Source organism: Camarhynchus parvulus, chromosome 6, assembly GCF_901933205.1.
Source record: "Camarhynchus parvulus chromosome 6, STF_HiC, whole genome shotgun sequence".
Lineage (NCBI taxonomy): Eukaryota > Metazoa > Chordata > Aves > Passeriformes > Thraupidae > Camarhynchus > Camarhynchus parvulus.
Window position 1 is genome coordinate 27,459,869 of NC_044576.1, and position 23,356 is coordinate 27,483,224.

Below are 23,356 nucleotides of genomic sequence, written 5' to 3' on the forward strand. Positions count from 1 at the left end.
ATAAATCCATTAGCACAGAAAAGCCTCATCTCCCTGACAGCACACTGTCAACACTCAGGATTTTCATCTCTAGAATAGCTTTAGAGCCACACATTCACAGATACCTGGAGTGTTTCAAAAACAGATGCAGCAGAATGGGATGGCTGTTGATCCATGCAGCTGTGCCATGTGTTACAGGAACATAGGCCCTGCTCCAAGGAGCTAAAACTCCCTTGACTGACACAGATTTGCCACTATGTAGGATGGCTTGTGCCAGATTTGCTTAAAAACTCCTCCCCTGTTACTGAGTGTGCATCAAACACCAGCATGTGTTAGGACTGGGCTAATGTGTGCTCCCAGATTAATGCATGCTCCCTGGGGCTGCTGGCCTGCTGCCATCAGGGCACACTGCTGGCTCCTGTTCACCTTGGTGTCCACCAAAAGGCTTTTGCAGAGGTGCATTCCAGCTGTTGGCCCAGCATGTGATCCCTGGGGTTGTCCCTCCTTGAGGGCAGGGCTTTGTCCTTCTTTCTGGAGATCCCTGCTGGCTCATTCCTTCAGGCTAGTGAGGTCCTTCCTAACAGCAGCACAACCATCAGCCCTGCTCCTGGTGTTATCTGCAAACTGCCCCTTCAACCAGGCCATTAATGCAGGTGGAGAAGTGACTGGCTTCCAGCTGGATTTGGTGTCTCCAGTCACAACCCACTGAGCATGGCAGTTCAGGCAGTTTTGGCCTCACCTCCCATCCACTTCTTGGGCTTGTGCTTCACCAGTTTGCCTAGGAGGATGTTACAGAAGAGTGTTGAAATAAAGTCAATAAACACCCACTGCTCTCTCTTCGTTTAACAAGTTTGTTGTTAGAGTTTTACACACATCAGGACTGTGACATGATAAGGTGCAATAAATAAAGCAATCATTTTCCCAAGCTGTCTACTCATCACAACCCAGACATAAGTAGTGAGGTGTGTTTGGGGTTATTTAGAGCGAGCAACATTGTGTGTCTGTGGGTTGTTTGTATTTCTGTTTCAGGATGAAAATGCAGAGATAAGAATATCCATATATCATCAGACAGACAGAATCTGGTTCCCTCACCTGTATTTCTAGATGCTGCCTTAAACCAAACAACAGATGCAGTAGATAGATACTGTGAAGGCTCATTTTAGTCAGCATTCACCTGCATTCAGTTTACAGCAGAAACACTGGCACTGGGTCAAGTTACATCACACCATTCTGGCAGCATTTGAATGCCTCCCACTAATGCCTCAGACTTTCTCTCTTGGCCTTCCTTTTTATGGGGTTAGAAGAACATCTTGTTCAGAAGATTCGTATAGTGTATACAAAAATCATACAAACAGGTTGATGCTTCTTTGTTAAAGCCTTGGCCTCTTGGCCTCTTGCCTGAGCTCCATCCCAAGAGAACAATTCACTCCACATTAAAGAAGCCTTGATCTGAGTTTCACCGATGGACGGGGCCGCTACAGGCCGACTAATCTACTCCAACCAGAGGAAGGAAGTCAGCTTGGAGAGCTCTTGCTATACTGACAGCCCCCACTAGAATCTTTATCCCCCTGTGAGAGCCACACACAAACAGCTCCTGGTGAGAAGAAAAAGTAGCTTTGGACTTTCTGCCCTGATGTGCACTCAGGACTCACAAATGGCTCAACACAGCTCACATGGCCTCCAACCATTCCCCCCAGGCAAGGGCCCCTTCCACACACCCCAAAGGCAGGAGCTCAGCTAGAACACAAACCATAATCTTTTTTCTTCTTCAGCCCCAAAATTTAGCCAGTTCTTTACCTATCTACTAGCCCACCCATCCACAACCACCCCCTTGGACCATAACATCCCAGTCTGGGCACACATCTGACTGGACAAGACCTTCCCCACAGGTGAGTACCCCACTGCATCCCAAGCCAGGAAATATCCAGTTTTCCATCCAGACACAGGCTTTAAGACTGGGGAACACGTATTTCTTTTCTATTTACAGCTAACAAAATCTTTGCTTTACAGCAGTCAAAATACTTCATATAAACTTTTCTCCGTGTTGTGGGTAGGAAGAGAGCTGAAAAAAAGCAAATCAGAATAGTTTACTCAGGGAAACACAGAAATTGCATTTGCTAGCACTAAGTCATTTTGACAGAGATCTTCTGTTTGTCTTTCCTGGTTTAACCCAGACTGACAGATCTAGGGACTAGTTTCCTTGAAGTCAATGAGAGAATTTCATCAATATTCTGAGAATTTGGTTCTCAAATGGAAATATCACAGATTATGTGTACAATCAGTCAAAAAGTGTAATTTAAGAAGAAGTTTTTCAGGTTGAAAATTGTGTTCAAACACAGACATTAACATCATGAGGGCTCTGGAGGGCTCGGACAGCTCCAGCAACGAGCAGAGCATGAGAGGTCCTGTGCAAACAGGGACAGTAAATTCCCCAAAATGAGTTTGTTGGCAAAGGCAGCACAATTCCCTCCTGATTTATTTCTACATTGAAAAAGACATTCAACAGCTTTCCAGCATTAAGACATTTTCACCCCTCAGTCCAAAAAGGGCTTAGAGCTACTTCTGCCCAGTTACTGTACATTTCCACAACAGCGTGGAGCCTTGGCAGGCTTCTCAACCAGCTGGTCAGCCTCAAATCCACCAAAATGTGAGGAATAAAATATTTTTCCTCCCAGATTTCTGAGCAGCTGTTTCTCAGGAAAGACACTGCCCACTTTCAATGAATCTGTAAAGCTGCTGGGTGGGATGTAGCCAATACCACTTTAACCTTGCTCACAAAGCCAGGGGTGCCTTCACCTCTGTAACGTGATTTCAGGAGGGATTATTCCTTATCACAGAGGATATTTCTTGAGTTAAGATAAACTAGGTCTTCTAGAAATGCAAAAGAAATGTCTAAGGAACTGTTTGCTCCCTTTGTGTCATAGTCCCCTCTGTATTTTTTCAATAAATTCACTTTGGGAAACACCAAGGTTATTTCCATAAACCCATAAACCTTCCAAAGAGGAACCCACAGAGCTACTGAGATCCATGTGCTATTCTGTCCTCTTCCTTGTGCCTGCCTTTGGCTATACTGCTTCAGCCCTTCCTTGCACTTACAGTGGGGTCCCCCATGAGCTGCTGATGAGCCACATCCTTTCTCATTCAGGGCAAGATACATGCAGCAACAAAAGGATTTGGTTTTTGTTTTGTTTTGTGGGTGTTTTTCCCCCCATCAGGCTGGCCAGATGAATCAGCTCAGAGGGTGGTCTGACAGTCAGAGCCAGCTCAGAGCAACCAGCAGAGCCTGGCTAGGGCAGGGCAGGTCCTGCAGCTCCCCTCTCCAGTGTTTGGCAGCTCAAGGTCCCCCACTCTGATGACCCACTTAGAAACCTCACTGGCTCCAACCTGCCCTTCAGGCTCTCACTGGACTGGAAACTGTCAAGGTCAGACTTTCCCACCACTTTTTATCTCATTACTCTCCCTACCTCTGGCATCTCTTAATTGGAAACCACCCACACACCCAGCTCATGTGACAGCTCCATCCACTAACGTTTAACAGCTGACATTTCCCCCTGACCTGTTGGTTCGGAGGCGTGTTTTTGTACACAGTAACACTCCAGAATATCAAACCTATTTCAGGTGGGGAAATGTCTCTCGTGAAGCCCATTGCTTCCCAGCAGAAGGGAATACCTTCTAGTTAATGTGCCTGATGCTCATCACCCAAACACACCCTCAGTGAGTGCCAGTGCAGTGTCCTGAGCCCTGCCAGGGTCCCAGGTAGCCAGAGCATGCACTTCTCACTAAACCCTCACAGGCTCTGTCCTCCCATCATCCTCACTTACAAGCCAGACAAGAAAGCCACCAAAACCCAACCAACCAACCATAAAAAATTTCCCACAAAACCACCACACTCAAAACCTCCCCCAAACTTCCTCCAGGCTCTCAAACCAGCAGCAAGGATGCTTGGCTGGATTCTCAGCACCAGCAAACAGAAACAAAGAAATAAACTCCTCAGCCTCAGCAGACACAAACTGTTAGCAGCAGGATACTTCACAAACAGCCCATGGCCACAGAAGACCAGCTCCTGCTGAAGCCAGGCAGCTTTTCTAGGAGGGAGGCTCTTGGGCAGGGTGCCCTCCTGTGCTGCCAAGCCCCTCACACTGCCCAGAGCACTTTTGCACACCCAGGAGGATGCACTGCTGCCTCTCCTTCCCCAGGACAGTGACACCAACCAGCCAAGGAGCAGGTTCTGCTGCTCCCTGCACAGTTGCCAGGCTAATGATGGCTTATTTTCAGGGACAAGCTCCAAGCTCAGCTGCTGCTCCTGCTGCCAAGCCCTGTCACAACAGAACATCAAGCACAGGACCCTGCCAGGTGCTTTGGCTGCCTGCCCTCCTGCAGGAGCTGCTCTTCTGCTCTGCATCCCTCCCCACCACATGCTGTGTCCCACAGGACCACAGTCATGCCACAGGAAGGTCAGGAGGGTCTTGGGGTACTTTTGCAATGTTATTGGTGTCCAAAACTTCTGGAGTCCCCTGACCTGTGTGATGGTTTTCGCAGGGGTCTTAGGATGAGGGAAGAGATGAGGATCTGACTCCGTGTTTCAGAAGGCTTGATTTATTATTTTATGATATATATTATATTAAAACTATACTAAAAGAATAGAAGAAAGGATTTCATCAGAAGGCTAGCTAAGAATAGAAAAAGAAGGAATTATAACAAAGGCTTGTGTCTGGGACAGAGAGTCTGAGCCAGCTGGGCTGTGATTAGCCATTGATTAGAAACAACCACATGAGACCAATCACAGATGCACCTGCTGCATTCCACAGTAGCAGATAACCATTGTTTACATTTTGCTCCTGAGGCCTCTCAGCTTCTCAGGAGAAAAAATCCTAAGGAAGGGGTTTTTCATAAAATCCTGTGTCTGTGACAGCCCTGGGCACAGGGACACCCCTCTCTCCCCCTGCCAGTCCAGCTGGGGGTTTGGGCCCCTACCTGGGCAGGGCCTTTCCAAGGCTGTCAGGCCACTGTGGCCCAGCCTGGAGGGACACACAGCTAACCTGCAGTGCAAAAAAGTTCAGACAGATGGAAAAAAAAAGGGTAAGTTTCACCCTGAACAACCAGTATGAGGCACATGTGCATCCCAGGCTCTCACTGCCACCTCATACAGATCTTCCACCTTCAGACCCCAATGGGTTTCAGGTTAGTGGAAAGCTTATTTACATCTGCTGGGCTTGGATCAGGCCCCTCCTAGGTAAAAACCCAACAGCTAATGGGCATGGCACATGCACGGAGCTTCCACTCCTATTAGCAGGCTTCACTGGGACAACACAATTTTCCACCCATGCATTAAGCCAGTCCAATACTGACATCAGCTCATTTCCATTGATCCTGATTACATAATAGTGACTTAATTCTCCACAGAATTGAATTTTCCATATGTTTGGATCTTTTGCAGTTGCTACATGACTTCCTTGTTCTCTGCTGAATTTATAATTTATTATCTCTCTGTCCTATGCTTAAAAAGTATGGCCTTTGCTGCAAGCAGAAAGTTATACAGATTTTTTGGGGTTTTTTTTTGTTTCCTGATGTGTTTATCACATCCATTTCCTTCCATCTAAGAGACCTCCATGACCTTAGTGCTGTATGGACACCCCTATAGCTCAAAGGATTGCCCCCAGTTCTGGAGTGAAGTTACAATCTGTTACAACATACACTAAGAGCAGCTAATACCCATCATGGCACCCAAGTCTTTAGGTACATTTACTGTTATTTATAATTCATAAACATTGATTTTATGAGATCTGAGTGTTGCCCAAAAACCCCAGGTGATTGTGAAGGTTACAGTTTTATGGCTGCAGATGAAAATTCTCACTGTCCCACCCAACAGGGAGGAATCTCTGTAAAACTATCCTGGTCCCTCAGCAGCTTCACTCAGAAAACACCCAGTACCACCTCTGGCTCAGCTCATTTCCTGGAGGACTGGAGCCCACATTTCCAGTCTCTTTGAGAACATACACATTTCCAGTGCTACTCACAAGAAAACGTTTTTCCTTTAACACTCATGCAATGCCACTGGGTAAAGCCATTAATTTTCACAATCTTCTTTAACAGCAAAGGCAGTTCTACGCACTCAAGACAGGAGTAAACTGGAACAAGAGAACACCAAAAACACATTTTAAATTATTCTATTGAAAAGTCTTGAATACAGGGGAAAGACATAATCTAAAGGAAGGATCCCTGGGTTGAAAAAGCCTTTTCTGTGGCAGGATAGCTACTGCCCACAGTAAGGCTTTTAAAATATAAAATTAACCATCTGCTCCTGCATAGAAAGGAACTCCTTCTGCCTCTGCAGGCCTTTGAAAATGGGTGTTAGTTCCTGGAAATGCATCAGCAAAACAAATCATCATAATGGTATGTGCAAAGGGAAGCTGGAGAGGAAGAGAAGGATGTGATGACATCTGGGAGCTCTCAGCCCTCTCCAGTGCAGGATGGGCAGCAGGTGCCACCTCCCTCCCACACAGCCCAGCATGAGAGCACCTGTGACCCTGCTCCTTTCTCCTTGAGGAAGGAGCACAATCCTTCTGTTCCACACCTGCCAGAGGGCATTCCCCAGCTGCACACCCTGCCAGAGGCTGCTGGGGCTGCCCTGGATGCACCCCCAGGAGCTGCAGGGAGCAGAGAGCCCTCCTGCCATGGATGCAGGCCTGAGCTCAGCCAGTGCCTGGCCAGACCCTTGCTGCCCTCCAGCCACACTCTCAACACTTTCTGTTTCCAAGCCTTGAGCTTCTGACCCTTCTCCACTCTCTGCTCTCACTCCCACAGCAGCTTGACAAATTAATTGCACAATGACATTGCAGAGGGACAGCACTGCCTGCTGAGTGCAGGTGGCTCTGACCCAGAGCCAGGACAGCTCTGGTTTGGTGACAGCAGAGAATGTGGGTAGCTGCATCCTCAGCACACCTCCTGATACAGACACACTGTCTCCAGCTCTCACAGCACAGTACTGGCTGCTCTCTGGCATCAGTGAAAATGGCTTTTTGTTTGCCATGCCAAGCAAGGACATTATCTGATTCCCCCATTATATACATCCAATCTGAGTAATCTGATGCCCTTACACATCACACCCATAAGAGCAACAGGACCTTCCAGACCATGGAATAATCCTTAGGAGAACTGAGGCAAGTGACCTCACTAGGAATATTTTGCATTTAAATGGGGAGAACATGAGAAGATTCACACTCTCCAGACCATGGGATGAACTAGATGATCTAAAGGATCTTTTCTCTCTCTAGGAACAGATATGTCACCTCCAAACCTGCACAGCTCCGGCCACCTAATCAGACTTCTATTTTGTAAGAAATTCTGTGACCAGGGCTACAAGACAGGCCAGGTGAGTCCTGCTGGCAGGCATCACTGAAGGACCTGCACATCAGCATCCCATTTGTTCTTAGCCTACACAGGACAGTGGCACACAACAAAACGAAGGTCAGGGGCTGGATGTAGAATAAAGCTGCAGAAATAATGAGCACCAGTGACACTCAGCTTTCACCCTGGGGACTGCCAGCAGCCCGTGGTGTGGAGCCAGATGTGTTTCACCACGTCCCCAGGACACTGGCCACGCCGCAGGGCTCTTGCTCCATGCAGGTGTGCAGCAGAGAGCCAGCCGTGCTGCAGCTGTGTTTGTTTGGCCAGCTGCAGTGCCACAGAACACAGCTGCATTGATCAGGGCCGTCACCTGGCTCGGGATGAAAGCAGCTCAGTAGCAGGGATCTGGCCATCCCTGCTCTGTGCAATGCAGCCAGCCCAGTGACCGAGCGGGGTCTGAGCGCGGCCGCCTCCTGACCCCGAGCGCTGTCAGAGGTGACACAGGGCTGAGGTACCAGGGCAGGGTGAAGAGCAGGCAGCAGAGATGGATTATGGAGCCTCACTTGAGGCCAGGAGATCCCAGTTTTCATGCTGGCCCCACCTCTGGCTTGAGCTGCACTGCAGGAAATCTTTCCCCTTCCTGCTTTGTCCACACTGCTCATTATTCCTATTGCAGTAGGAATGATCTTACTCCACCCCCAGGCCTTTCTGACTTGAGGAAAACTCCTGGCAACCAATATCAGAAATGGGATTTTTCTCTCTTCAGAAAAAACTCCACACTTCATTTCAGATGTTTATGGTTTTCATTTTCACATAATATGTGCTATGACTGATGCGTCAAAGCCATCATAGCCTAAATCTCCAGGTTTTATTTCTAAACGCACTATAAAGAATTGCTCCCTGCTACTGACTGAGTCATCTCCTCTAGATCAAAGCCTGTCCTGCTCAAACTGAAACAAAACAGTTTGGTATTTGACTCTTTCATCTAGAAGCCAGTTCTGTCTGTGCTAAGCAGCACCTCCCTTTCCATGTTCAAAACGGAACACTTTCCTTCCTTCTGTCAGTATGATGGCAGAGCAGGCCTGCACATTTGTGAATAACCAACAAAAAACAACTGCCTGAATGAGGAAAGGCAATCGTGCCATCAACGGGTGAAAGAAAACTTGAAATTCCATCCCAGAATCCAGGATAAGCAAGCATTCCCAGCAGCACTGTTCCATCAGGGGCTGGAAAGGCTTCAGCCTAGAGGATCAGAGAAGGTGACAATGTCCTGGCTGAAGTGTCCACAGATGATTTGGCTTCATTTTCATAGAGCATGTCTCCAGTGTGGCAGAATCTCCTCATCTTTCACGGTCCAAATAACTAACACAGTCCAGACACTGGTCTGGAGCAAGGGTCAGCCACGTCAGTGCTATTAGCACCTGGAATTCTGAGCATGTCTGCTTGGCTAAGGACTTGTCAGCTCTACATCCCTCTTCTATAACAAAGCAGCTTTAATTATATTAAATTAATTATATTAAATTCAAAGGCATCTTTATCAATTGCAGAAATACAGTTACGTAATGGATCAGTAAAAATCGGTGAAACTTGCAGTCAATCCAGTGTAAATCTTAGACCCAGTCTGATATTTGTGGTCAGCCCACTGACTATGCTGGAATGACACCAGGAATTAATTTGGCCCTTCCCACCTCATCTAAATGTGGGCCAACAGACATGCATGTTTATCAGGAAAAACAAGAACATATGCTGGAAACAGAGCATTTCCAAAAAAAAACCTCAATCCAGCATGGGAACAAAAGCCAACTGCAAAGATTTTGTAGCTAACCAGAATGTCAGAGTGAGATTGTCTGATCAGGGATAAATGCTAGAAGAATACCTTAAAGAAAGCACTGGAGCATCATGCAGACCTACACATTTTTAATGGAGACACTGAGCAGCCAAAGGTGTAAGAATGTGGGACCTGGAAGTGGCACCCAACAGTCCATGGCTCTTATCCTGGTTTTGGTGCAATGCCATTTCCAAAGGGACAGCCAACAGCCTATGTTAACCACAAGGATGGTCCATTTTATCCCCTGCACATCACTAATAGGACACCCTACTTATGTTCTTCTCACACAATGGGTGCTCAACATCCATCTGTGCTCCTGTCAATCCCCATGGCTTCAGCATTCCTGTGGGAGCTGTAAGTGACCATCACAAGAATAAAAGACTGACTATAGCTGAAATGGTATCAGCAGCAAATGGAAAAAAAAACCAGCCCAGCATATAAGCTTAGGGGATGCCATTATTTAGGCCAAAGAATTGAAGGAAGGCTGACGTAGCCAATCCAAAGAAACACCAATGTGAAATCCTGCGCTGCTCCACACAGATTTCCAGCCAGAGTCAAACCTTGCCTCTGGGTGCTGCCCCTGCAATTCAGGCCATGCTCTGTCTGGGCTGGACTCAGCAGAGGTCAAATATCTGGATGAACCTGCCCTCTCCCTTCCTACAGCACTCCAGGTTTTTCAGCCTCTGCATCGCCCAGAGCTTGCTGCCTTTATTTCTAAGCACAATAAAACTGTCACTGCTCTTTTGGTTTAAGAGCTCCAGTGAACTATCAGAATTAAAAATAAATCATTCTGTTTCGGGGAATGTTGAGCCTCCTGGGTCTAGAAAGCATTTGTTTCTCTTCTCAGCCAGACGTGGGAATTCAGCCTTTAGGATAAAGTATGGGAATTTTGATTGCCATTTCACTTCCCCCCACTCTGCCAACTCCCACTTCAATTTCCAGAAATAGATCTCGTCTACACTTAGGGAGCATCTGTTTGAACAACCTGATAGGAAAACTACACTGACAGAAGTTAACCAGTGCAGGATGCCAGCAGGCTCAGGCTTCAAGCACCTGCATCCTCCCCAGGTCTGCTCTGCTTCACACACTGCCAGTTCACACTGGCTCAGCACAGACCACTGCAACCCACACAAAGAGAGTCCATCAGTATTTTGGCATCTCCTGGTAATTAAAGCAAGAGCCCATTGAGCTGAGAGTGTGACAGGCTACCATGATCCAAGTGCTCAGATGACAGACCACATCACCAATGTCTCCAGGGCTGTAGATCACAGTCAGATACAAAATTACAGTTCAATAGCCCAGAAATCAAGAGTAAATGTTGGCATAATTGATGCACTTTGTGATTGATTTACTGGTGAATTTTCCTAGAACCAGACCTTGGAGCTCACATGGACTCAAACATAAGCCAAAGCACACTTGGAGCATTGATAATTTTCTGACACACTTTAATCAGTTACATGGTCTGCAGAGAACTGTATTAGGGCAGCCAGCACCAAGTCAATAATTCCTTTCAACACCTGGAAGACAACCCAGTTTCCAAGGAGCATCATGTCATGAGGGGGACAATTTCAAAGCTCTAGCTATAGCAAATTAAACTGATGTGGCACATAGGCAGCTAGATAATATCATCAGCTAGCACTGCTCATTAGAGAAAGGCAAGAGACTGTGCATGGATTTGTGAGTGCTTCCTGTAACACAACTAGTAGAGAGAAAATGGAATAAAGTTGAAGCAATAATGAAAATCTGTGTTTATATAAAATAATACCATGCTTAACTCAAGAATAAATCATTTACAAGTGTTGCTTTGCTAAACAGTTTGGTAGCTGATTTCTGGTGAAACAAGACCGGCCCTTGTGAGCAGAAACCGATTATATTATTAACTCCTTACTGTTATGATTCCTTAAGTTATAGACAGAATCCAGTAACCCTTGGTTAGGACCATCATGGAAGTTCAGTCCTCATGTCTTCCTACAGCTTTTTCACAGCCTGGCTGGAGGAGGCATTGCTGGATGAATTGGTGGGTGAAGGGTGAAGGAAAGCTGCTCTGCAGACATGACTGACTTATTCCAGAGGTCACTGGCTTTTAGGGCTTTTAGGTCACTGTGACCCTGCACAGCCTTTAGGTCACTGTGACCCTGCACAGGCTCATCAACAGCTGCATTCAGCTCTGACACTGCTGCTCAGAGGAGCAAGACACACAAGTGAGTGTGGAGCACAAACAGTGGTGTGGGAGAAAACCAAAACCACCCCAAACTGTCACATGCACATTTCACTGGTGACTACACAGCTCTGGGGCACTTGTGACCGTCTTCCAACCAGACAGGTGAGGTTGCTGAACTCCAAAAGCCCCTGCAGGCCCTGCACTGGCTACACCTAGAGCCCCAGGCACTCAGTGCAGCGTGTCCCAGATGAGGTAAACAACCCACAAGGACTGAAAAAATCCAGGAGGAAAAGCACGTAGCCACCGTGCTGCCCAGCAGACTGCAGACCCCTGCAGCAGGGGATGGTGAAGCCAGAGCCACCCTGCCTGTGTGTCTCCTGCTGCCTGTGACCTCAGGCTTGGGGAGGAGGGCTCCTGACCCCTGGAAGCAGCCAGGCTTGACTGGCACCAGCGCTCAGACCCAGTGTACACAACTTCACACACAGCTCACACCTCAGCAAAAGAGATGCACCCCTGTGCTTGTGTACTGAATTCCCAGCAGGGGAAAAGAACCCCTGGCTGTGGCTGGGTGATAGGAATGCACATCCCACCCCTCTGCCCAGGCAACCACAGCAAGGTAAAGACAGCTCAGCAGCTTTGTTAACTGAGCTCAATTAGTCTGAGTGTTCTCTTCTTCTTTATCACATTTCAGCAGCTACCAGGACCAGGCAGTCCTTCAGCAGATGTGGAACTGTGCACTGTACAATTTGTACACTACAATCCCAGCTCTCTGCCTGATGCTGCATTCCCCAGAGCCAGGGAGAAGTCAGAAAAGTATGACAATAAAAAGAGCAGACGTTCCCACCACTCAAGACTACGTGGCACATTTTTAGAGACTGCAGTGGAACACAGAAGATCCTTGAAGATGCTGGGTTTACACAAAGGAGACAGGACGTGCTCCCCAGGCAGGCAGCCTGGATGGAGCTGCTGATGGGATGGATGGATGGAGCAGACGGCCTCCAGCTGTCACAGGCCACTGCACAAGTCTGGGCTGGCCACACCTCTTTTAAAGTCAGCCCCAACTCCCAGACTTGTGATATTTTGCTACCACAAATGCTGGCCCTCTAACTGCTGCAGCCACGTACCTGTTAGCAGCAGGCACCCAGCAGTCTCTCTGCATTCCACTGATTTCAGCTCCTTCCCAGCAGGACCATCAGAAGTCAGAGCTGTTTGGCACTGGGACTGTCTGAACAAATTCATGGGTTCCTTCCAGAGATGACAAACTGACAGTGCTACTGGAAGGCTGCAGGGCTGCAGCTGGCTTGGTTGCATTCCTCAGCAGATGAAAGCCCCAAATTTCACACACACTTGTGGAGGACTTTCAGCAAAAGCCACTTGTGACATCACGTGGCCTTGTGCAACTCAGGTTCTCTTTGAGCCAGCTCGTTCTTCCCAGCCTCAACAGTGTCATACTCTGCAGTGACAAACAGCACTGATGAGATCTGCAGAGGGACCCTGGATCAGAGATCTCTCTGCAGATACCTTATCTCATCTCACAGGAGCTCCACACACACTTCCCCTCCCCACCTGCCTGGGCTGGCTGCCTCAGAGCACACACAGGCTGCAGGACAGAGATCCCCTCCTTGTAGCACACCAAGACTTGCTCCCCACCTCACTCAGGCCAAGAGGGAAGGGCTGCAGCACACACTGGAAGAATCTCCTGGCTTAGACCCACCTCTTTCAAAGCACTGCTGCCAAAGTGTTATGCAAACTTCTTCAAAAGGCATCCCAACTGCTTAGCTGCCACCTCTACACTCCAAACTCAGTGCCAGCTCTGGAAAGCCTCATTAATTTTTAGCAAAATTGGGAATCTAAAGATATTTTTTAAAAGATTCAGTCTCCTGCAACACAAAAGGAAGTAAAAAACCTCACATGCATCACACCAGTGCTGGGGGTAGCTACTGCTGCTGGTTATCTCTGGAGGAGATTCCTCCACTCAGAAGTAAGAAGCCCACAGGCTAAACTGCCAGCTAAGACTTGTGAATCCCTATTCCCAGGCTTTTTCTAAGCTTTGTGCTATGATTTTATCCTAAGCAGATCCACAGTGCAAAAAGAAAAAAAAAAGAAAAAGAAATACATCAGAAATTCTTTATGCAACACAGAGCAGAGTCCACCCAAGGAGGGGAGATACTTTTATTAAATTGCAAATGGCCAAGTCTGCATGTTACGTGGGAGTTTCAGTCTGATCCCATAATTCTCAGATATTTACTTCCAGACAGGGCTGTTTACAACCAAAGACAACATTGCCATGCTCCAAACCATCCTCAGGCTTGCTTTCTGTGGAATTCTGTCCATGGAGAAAGCAATAGGTCAGCGGAGGGGCGGGGGGGAAATGTATTTTAATAAGTCCTGGCCCTTGTCCTTTGAACTCCAGACCAAGCCAGCACATTTCCCTGGCCTGTGGCAGGAACTGCCCCGCTCCCAGCTCCTCAGGCAAGGGCTGCTCTCCCAGCCTGGCCCACCAGCCCCAAGGGAAGCCACTCTGGGTGGCTGCAGCCCTGGCTGTCCCCTGTCCCAGCGGGGTTTGGGCTCGGGGGACACAGTGCCAGCACCGCTGGGCTGAGCTGTGCCAAGGCCCCAGCTGCTCTGGCCACCCTGAGCAACTCCTGTTTGTTTTGGAGGCTTTTCCCTCCTAAAGCTCTGCTCCCTGGATTCAAGTAAATCTAGTAATTTTATTAAAAAACAAAAATAGTGAGAACGTCGGGTACCACGGGATTGGCGGCTTCCTACTGAACACTTGTTTCATTTGTGAGCTCCTACAATCATTCCTTCAGTTCACACAAGGTTTTTAGCCATGCACCATAGCACACAGCAAGAAGTTTAATGCCTCTTCTTCACAGAGCAGCATAGCTCTTCCTATGGAAATGCCTTCTCTCAGCTACTACCAGGGAATTTGCCAGTTCACTGCTTCCCAATCCACCACCAGCCCAGGAAGTGGCTCATGAACACCTGCACCAGCAGTTCCTTGGAACAAGACCCTGTCAGACTCATGTCTGACCCACACAGCTGTGCTGACAGGCTGCTGCACACGCTGGACCAGTCTGTCTTGTCTGTTGACCCAAAAGAAAAGCACAAATGACTCAACTTCCATGATGAAGTAAACAATAATATGCAGGTCATCAAACTGGCTGTGTGACTGTAGGATCCCAATTCACTTGTTGGGTCTGGATCTGTGCTTCAGCCAGACAGCTTCAAAGAGGAACACCCATGCCCTGGGTGCACATGCTCTGCATCCCCTCTGATGATAGGTGCACCTCTTAATTTTGGTTCCCCAAGACATCCCCTACAGCTCTGGGCTCTCTGGTTGCTATTGCCTGAAGATGCACTTCCCTGCATGAGATGAATCCTGCCTGTCCACAGGGTACAGCAAATTAGAGCTTACAAAGACTTTTGAAAAGAGCAGCATCCCTAATTTGCCTTGATCTAGGGAGGATGGTTGCAAGGACAGCATTGGCCATTGATGAAGGAGCTTGGGTTTCGGGTCCTGAATTTGCCATGAAATATTAAGGATTCAGACAAATCACTAAATCCTTCATATGTACTTTATGTTGAGATGGAAACATTGAGGAGCAAGCATGCAGCTGAGCAGGTGTCCAGAATTCAGATTTTAAAGCCTGTGTGGCTTTGCTGCACAGCCTGGGTGACAGGAGCTGCCCAGTTGCCCGCCTGCCCCCAGCCCTCCTTGCTGCTGGGAGCTGACAGAGCCAGCCATGCCCCAGCTACAGCAGTACGAGCACTTTTGCATAGACACTCCCTGTGCTGCTGGCCGTGGGTGTTCAGTGAAAGCCATCAGCGAGAGCCCAGAACAATGCCCTCATTCAGGCAGAGCCTCCAGCCCCAGCCGGGCACACAGAGCTCCCAGGAGAGGGGAAGCTCTGGGGAGGAAAGGGTTTTCTTACACACAAAGGTAAAGGAAGGGCTCTTGCCTTGTCTAGAGCATTCCAAAAGCAGATGCCCAAAGGCTCAGAGCTTGTGAGGTAGCTTTTATCCTTTTTTCCCCTTATTTTTGGAAGAAAGCTTCTCTCCTGGCTTTAGGAGCAGGGCTCTTGGTGTAGTGACACAGTACCCCAGAGCAGCAGGGGTACTGCTCCCCTTCCTTCACTCCATGGATCCCTGTCGCTTGCTCACAAGAGATGGAGGAACCCCAGGGATCATTTTGGGGTAGCAAAAGGAGCACCCAAACCCAGCAGTTACCTGCACACCTCCCAAGGTGTGCTGATGGAATGGGGCTGAAGCCAGCAGTCCTGGAGCCCATCTGCAGTGAGCCTGTCCTGGTGTGGGGAGCACTGGAGAGCCCTGTGTGCACCTAACACCGCTCAGAGCATCCTCGTGTGCCCTGTCTGAACAAGAAATGCAGCTGTGCTGGAACAGACAGAAGGGCTGTACTGGCACAGGTGGGATGGCTTGGAAGGGTGGGCATGGCAGATGTTTGAGACAGGCTGTGGTTTCAGTTGCAGAAAAAAGGATTAATGTCCTCAGGGCCTACAGAGTAAATAACTCTGCACTCCTGCTGCCTACTCCCCAACAGAGCCTGTTCCATTCTCCACAACCAAGCAGGGTCCTTCTCCCATAAGTGAGAATAACTGTGTATGTTATTCATGTGTATGCATGGCACTAATTTTCATCTGCTTTTAAAAGAAGGCTCAGCCCAGCAGCTGGAAGCTGTACTGGGTTTGGCACAGAGCAGCACATTGCCCTGCTTTCTCCAGTTGCCACACCAAGACAATGAGTTAAACACAACAGCTGTGTGGACAATCAGCTGAGGAGAAACCACATATGTCTGCAGACAGACCAGATTTTGTTCATATGAATCAATCCATTTCCAGCTCTGATTGACAACAGTTTATAAAGCACCTCAGATTGTTACCAGGGTTTGTCTTTCATTCATGTCTCCACTTTTCAGTCTAACCCCAAGCACATCCCTTTGTATGTGCAAGAACATGTGCCCTAGTCTTAAACAGACCCATCCCCTTCCCCCTCCCAGTTAAAACATGTTAACTTAGCAAGCAAACACTTCTTTCTACCAAGTCACCATTTTACTCCTTATCAACACTAACCTGTTGATTTCTGTTAAGAAGACAGCCTCTCCTTCATGGGCAAACAATGTTCCACTCCTTGGGGGAGCACTGCAAACACTCCCAAGGACCCTCTGACAAGGAACGTGAAGCCTGAATCTTTGCTCAACAGAGATAGTAAAACATGAATGCCAAACACTTCTCTTTGAAGAACTGGGCTGGAAGTTGCTCTGATTACCATTACAGACCTCTAACACATTTAAAACATAAGAATAATAATAATCTTACAAAACTCTCCATGCTTACATCACTTAACATTTTAGACTATGAGCATAGGGCTGCATCACCCATGACTGAGGTGACAAGGGTGTCAGTCTGAGAGGCCTTGACAGAGATGGCAGGCAAATGAAGGTGTCCCCAGCACATCCCTCAGCAGCAACAGTGCCCTCAGCACCTCCTGGGGTCTGCAGAAGGTTGGTCTCAGACCAGCCAGCCATGTCTGACAAGCGTGGTAAGGAGCAGGCAAGAAGCCATAATGCCCCTGGAACAGGGAGCACAGGCTGGGACAGTTGCCATATTCAAAGGCAAAACACATGGGAAGGGGGTGAGAGCACTCACAGGAAATAGAGGAGGAGCAAGAGCAGCTCTGTCCTTGTCACTACACTGACCACCCTGCAGATCTCCCTCTTGTCCCCTTGGGCTGCTGGGGCTGCTGCTCTTTAAGCCTCACACACACTCCCTAATCACAGGGAGAAGGTGCCTTTATAACCAGCATCTTCACCAACAGCAGACATTCTCTAGGGCAGCCTGGCAGGAAAAAAACCAACCCCTCATGCACTTTATGATTATCCTTCAGAGCTTCAGCAGCCTGAGAGGAGTCAGGAGGCAGCAGTGTCCTCCTGTGCAGCTGCCCTTGTGACCTCATTTGCTGTGGCTGGGAAAGGAAACCCATTCCCAGGAGAGTTTCACAATCTTTCCTTCACTTCCCACCATGCCAGTCCAACAGCCCGAGCTCTTCCCACTGCATGGGTGCCACCCTGCCAGCCCCAGCCTCCCACCCAGCTCTGCACACCCCACCCAGCAGGATTCCTGTGGCTGCCATTGAAACAGCAGAGACACCTGCACATGCCACCTCAGAGTCTGGAGTATTGCACATCCCTGCCCGTGTTTAAAGGAAGGATGCTGCTCTTTGCTGATGATTGCAAACTTAATTTCATAAGCAGTAGGACTGATTTTGTAGTCAAATTCATTTTCCCAGAACACCAATTCATTGCTCAACAACCCTCTTTGGGTCCATCCACTCTATCATTACAAGATTTCCCTGCACAAGCACAAGTGGCAAGGATGAAGACTTCCCATAGCAAGGCATCAACAAGTCATCCCCACCAGAACAGGCACAAATCCCTGGTGCTTATTAATAACAACCCACTTGTCTGCCCTCTCCACCTGCTCCTCGAGGCTCCCAACTCCCCCATGTTCTCCTACAGTCCAGCCTTCCCCCACACCTCACCAGCTCCAGGTGACACCTCCACTGGGGACACCTCCCAGGCACTGACCCAGCTGTGCTGTCACCTCTGGCTGCCCCGCAGGGCTGGCAGTGCCTCATTACCACCCCTGCTCCCACAGCAGCACAAAAAAGCCCTGGCAGGGCTCTGCCATCAGTTGTGCTCGCTATTTATTCATCACACATGTGCAGAACATCCCCGCTGCTCTGAGGGAGCAGTGTGCATATTTAAAAAGCAATTATACAAAACATAGCTGAATCTTAATGAATCTACTACTGCTTTGCTACTGGAACTGAATGGAATTGTGCAGACCCTGCCAGCATGGAAAAAAAAAAAACCCAAACCAACTACACAATATTTGATTTGTAATATAATCCTTAAGATCGCTTTTGCAGTGTGTTATTATTGTGCTTATCAGGCACCAATTGTAAGGAGGAAAAGGATCAGAATGCAACAGGCAGCACAGTGCCAGCCCTGTCAGAATGCTAAAGTACTGCACAGTGAAAGAAACACACAGTCCTGGCAAAAGTTAACTTCACACAATAAAACACCTCAACATTAGGAAATGAGCTATTAGCTCAAATGCATCCACTGAGGTGTAAGCAAACCCTTCTGGTTTGACAGCAATAAGTACAAATGGGGTCTGGCAGAAATACATTTGTATTGTACCAAGTTCCCCACTGAAATGTTCGAGTTCCACGAGGAGGACAGCAGTTACAATGAGAGTCCCATTTCCTCTCGACAGGTAAAATTTACCGCAGGCTTACTCCGTGCTACACAAGGGGTGGATCCGCCTCCCCCAGGGGAGGTTTCTGCACATCAGCAGCAGCAGAAATCAAAGAGCACCGCACACATCCGAGTGCTCCGTGCCCGGGCACCTCATCCCATCTCCTCCCGCCCCAGCTGGCAAGGAGAGCTCGTGTTTGAAAAGTGCCCAGGGGTGCCCACAGCAGCACGGACCTGGGATGTGCCAGTCTCGGGGCTCATGACCAAGCAGCATCACGCAGGAAGCGCCAGAGCCATTGATTGAGGGGAAATAAATGGGCTGTGGGTGACAGCCAGCCCGGATGAGACCTGCCAGGGAGAAGGCTGGGAGCTGCTCACCTACCATCTCCCTAACCACCAAAACTATTTGCGTTTAGAAAACAGGACACTCAATGTCGTGCCTGTTCAGCCTGGGAGGGTGGGAAATCCATGCAGATGGGCGGCTTAGGACCAAAGACGGAACGGGCAATGTCAGACAACTGAGCGCCTCCAGAAACGCAACAAGCCGCAGCTTTTAAGTGACAAAAAAGGTCCCGATCTCCGGATCGGATAAAACGTGAAATTTTCCCACATCTCCCTCCTTTCCTTCCCTTCCCTTCCTACCCAGTGCCCGGTGCCGGCATTCAGGGAGTTCACATCCCCAGGTGGGAGCTGCCCGCGCTGCCCCGCACCTTCCCCATCGCTGCCCCAGCCGGCCCCAGGGCGGGCACCGCTTCCCCTCCATCCCCGAACTGATCCCACGGGCGGGCACCGCTTCCCCTCCATCCCCGAGCTGATCCCGGCCCCAGGGCGGCACCGCTTCCCCTCCATCCCCGAGCTGATTCTGGCCCCGTCCCGGAGATCGCCTCTCCCGGAGCCAGTTCCCGTCCCCGCCGTCCGTCCGCCTTTCCTCGGCAGAGCGGGACCCCGCTCTCCCCGCCCGGTCCCGCTGGCGGGACAGCCCCTCCCGGCGCCAGGAATTGCTCGGCCCGCACCCGCAGGGACCCTTCCCCGCTGCCCATCCCGCTCTCACTCTCGGGAAACATCGCCTTGGGAGCTGTCCCCGCATCCCTCCGCCGCTTTCCCACGCGGGGGGACAGCATTCCTCTGGGGCCCGTGTCAGGGGTCTGTCATCCCCCAAAGCTCGCCACCCCGCAGGTCCCCAGAGCCCCCGGCGGTCCCCGAGCGAGGACACGGACACGCGAGGCCCCCCCATCCCCTCACCTTTGTACTTCTCCATGGCGATGAGCGGGACCGCAGCGCAGCGACCGCCGAGGGCTCCGGGACACGACGCTGCCCGCACCCGGCTCCGCAGGCTCTGATCGCAGCCGCCCCAGCGCCGGCTGCCCCAGCCAGCCCCGCTCCGCAGGCTCCGATCGCAGCCGCAGCAGCCCCAGCGCCGGCTGCCCCGGCCGGCCCCGCCCGCCTGCCCCGCCCCGAGCCGCGCAGCTGGCCGGGATCGGCTCCGGGACCGGCTCCGGGATCCGGGCTGCCAGCCGCGCCCGGCTCTGCCGCGGGGAGAGAGCTGCGACCGCCGAGCCGACCCTCCCCGGGCCGTGGGGCCGGTCCCCGAGGAGAAGCGCCGGGCACCGGGCGCTGGGATGAGGTGGGGAGCGGCTCCTGGGGATGCTCCGTGTTTGGGATGCTGACCTCTGGCTGCAGTGGGGCTTTGGGCACGTTTGGGAAAGGCCCTTCTTATCCACGCATGGTCCCGGTGCCTTGAGCCTGCCAGACACACCTGGGCTCGGGGCTGGCAGGCTGGAAAGTTGGGTTCTCCTTCCACGCCGGGGTAGCTGTATCCTGGAGCCACTGAATGTGCACTCTTCTTTCCAGTGATTTCATTAAGGCTTCCTGACAGGACCTGGCTCCTGGACAGAGCCTGTCTCACAGGAGTGTGTCCCTCTCCTTGGGTTGCAGTGACATTTTTGCCTGATTTCTGCCGTGGCAGCCAGAAATATCATGTCCAAAGTGCACAAATAGTCACTCATGGAGGAGTGGGCATCCAGTCTGACCTCAATACGAGGCACAGGTGACAGTCTGTCCTCAGGCTAAAGTTGTGGAGACACTGAAGGAATTTAATGTGTATATCAATAATGAGAACATTGAAAGTAACAAACAGCAAAGTCTATGAGGGTGATAGGGGAAATTTTATCTTCAAAATTAACATTGGTGTGGGGACATGGGAGCCATACCTGCCTATTACAGGGCCTTTATAGCAAGAGGAGAGGCTAAGGGCCTGACCTGGGTGTGCAGCTCCAGGGTTCCTGTGGAAAAATATGCAACCATTACCTGGAAAATGAACTGCTCTCCTTGGTACCTGTTAGATAAAGGCAACAGAAGGCTCACAGAATCCGTATTTGCCAGGTTTTGGACCTGTCAGCCCACAAACCACTGACATCCATGGTCCATGGTAGCCTGGAAAATGTCACTGCTGCACCCCAAGGCTCCATCATATGGCCCTCCTTACATTTTCTGACAATAGCCATAAGCAGGTTCTCTTGGCTCACATGGAAAGCAAGCAGCCAGGCTGGATGGAAGAGCCCTGTCCTGACGCTCCTTGGGTCCCTGTGTGCCCCTCCTGTCCCCACCCTCCCAGGCAGTGCTTGGTGGGGGTGACACCTCTCAGAGGAGCTCTGTGGAACCAGAAAGTGACCTGTGCCACATGGGAGCTCTCCATACAAGAGCAAGGCTGGATAAAGAGCTGTTGCCACTCGAGGGAGCTGAGGCTGGAGCATCTCTCACCTCTTGCCAGTGCACACCCACCACACAAAGAGACAGGCAAGCCAAGTGCTTGAACCATCAAATCCAGCAAGCAGATAGCAGTCTGCAGTAAATGGAGAAAAATAAATAAATATGCCTGCCATGTAGGAATACTTCTCTTAGGGCTCTTCCCAGCTGCTTCTTTGCTATAGCTTTCAAAATCTAGCAGGGTGGGCCTTGGCCTTGCAAACCTTTGAGGTGTGCCTCTGTCTTGAAGTGGGTGAGCAGGCATTCTGAACTGAGCAAGGCTAATTGAGGATAATACCAGTTACACAAACTAATTAAAGATTATTTTGAAAGATCAAATGTCAGATACCTGTGATTCCTGTTTTCAAGACCCAGAGCCTTTACATTGTCCCTTCCTTCCCTTCCCATGATAAGGATGCTCTGGAATTCCAGGACTGCTGGTTAGGCCCATGGCAATTGCTGAACAAGTGACAATGGACCAAAGAGTAATGCCAGAGGAATACAAGTTCTTCCTGTTTGCCCTCTTCTCCTTGCAGTAGGAAGTACCTAAAATACTTTGCAGTATTCTTTTTCAAACAGGCTGTTGTGTTCTGGGGTTTAATAAAACTGGGAAATACCCAGACCCTGCTTAGAATGAGGAATGAATGTTCCCAGTGTTGGTGCTGATATCTAGATGTTTACCACTGTGCTCAAGTAGAGCAAACACAGCAAACTGGTTTTCCTGTTGGAGCTTCTTGAAGCCAATAATATAACAGCCATCTACCTGTACACCCATGTATTCATTGCCTTTTTTCTTATTAGTGATGCTTATTAATGATGATGATTATTATCATTAATGATGACTCAGGTGTAAAAACCCTGGAGGGCCAAGCTCATCTTGTTTAATTGCTTTTTTATGTGGCTGACATCCTATCATTCAGTGCAGAGGTTCATAGTGTAGTTGGCATGTTTTGATCCTTTTTCCCCTACATATTCGTGCTGTATTGATAGGCAGTCTGGCTGCTAGTGAAACTGGCACTTTTGGTTAAAGTCTTCCTGATCCGTGCTGTGGCTTTCAATTGATGTAATTCTGCTTCTCTGAACTTACTGCCTTTAAGCTCTTTTGCTTCCTGTGAAACAGAGCAGGAATCAAGAATATATTTAGAAGCCTAAATGAACTCTGAACAATTACAATGATTTGCTAAATACCTTTATGTAGTAGCATAAAATAATCTCTTTTCTCCACTGGCAATGCTAAACACTTTTCTTTTTTCCCTAAGTACACTGAGCAGGTGTACATTGTTTAATTAATATTGTTGATTATTATTATTGATTGCTACACCTACCTTTTGCATCAGCAAAGTCTTTAATGTCTATATTTGTCTAAATCTTTGCTATGACTTTCTTCTCTTTGCTTGCACTTTGCTTTTTCCCTGGTTTAAGCATGACACAAAGTGTGGTGAAAACAAAGGAACCCTGCCTTGAGAGCTTGTGTGCAGGTGCCCTCCACTGACTTCAGGGGAGTTGTGCTTGATGGAGACTGTCAGGAAGAGCCACACCTGACCTGGACAGTGCAGAGCTGCTCTCTGGGGTGTTTCCTCCCAGATATTGCTCAGATATTCCAGTTCCAGCAGTGCCCAGACTTCTTCCTTCAGGGAAAATATTCCATCTGGCAGAACAAAAGGTAGAAATTTCCTCCACACTTGAAGTGTGTATGTTGTTTCATGAGGCTTTTCTTTCTCTCTTCCCCATGCACTTGTCAATGCTGTAAAAACCTAGTTCAGGAATTTACTCAACAAGACCAAGTTCAGTCAGAGGTAGAGTTAACTTGGTTCTGTTAAGGTCCTGAAAGAAGGGAAGTTGTGTCAAATACTCCACTTGTGCAGGCACCTGGAGGACAGATGGAGGAATAAGATGGCTTGGCAGACTGGGTTAGCAGGGAGATCTCAGATCAGTGGTGTTGCCCTTGTGTCCTCTGTGCTTCCAGAAATCATCTTGGGCCCCTCCTTAGATAAGGGTGTAGTAGTGGACA

At 49.2% G+C, this 23,356-nt stretch overlaps 1 protein-coding gene across 3 annotated transcripts in view; it reads right to left on the minus strand.

Annotated features, from left to right (window-relative positions):
- AFAP1L2 (actin filament associated protein 1 like 2) overlaps window positions 1-20,014 on the minus strand; it is a 64,949-nt gene extending 44,935 nt beyond the window's left edge. For all 3 annotated transcript variants that reach the window (XM_030951555.1, XM_030951554.1, XM_030951556.1), the window contains exon 1: window positions 19,843-20,014. In XM_030951555.1, the coding sequence (XP_030807415.1) occupies window positions 19,843-19,858 (16 nt within the window). In that variant the 5' untranslated portion in view covers window positions 19,859-20,014. The remainder of the gene's footprint in view (window positions 1-19,842) is intronic.
- Window positions 20,015-23,356: the final 3,342 nt, after the last annotated feature.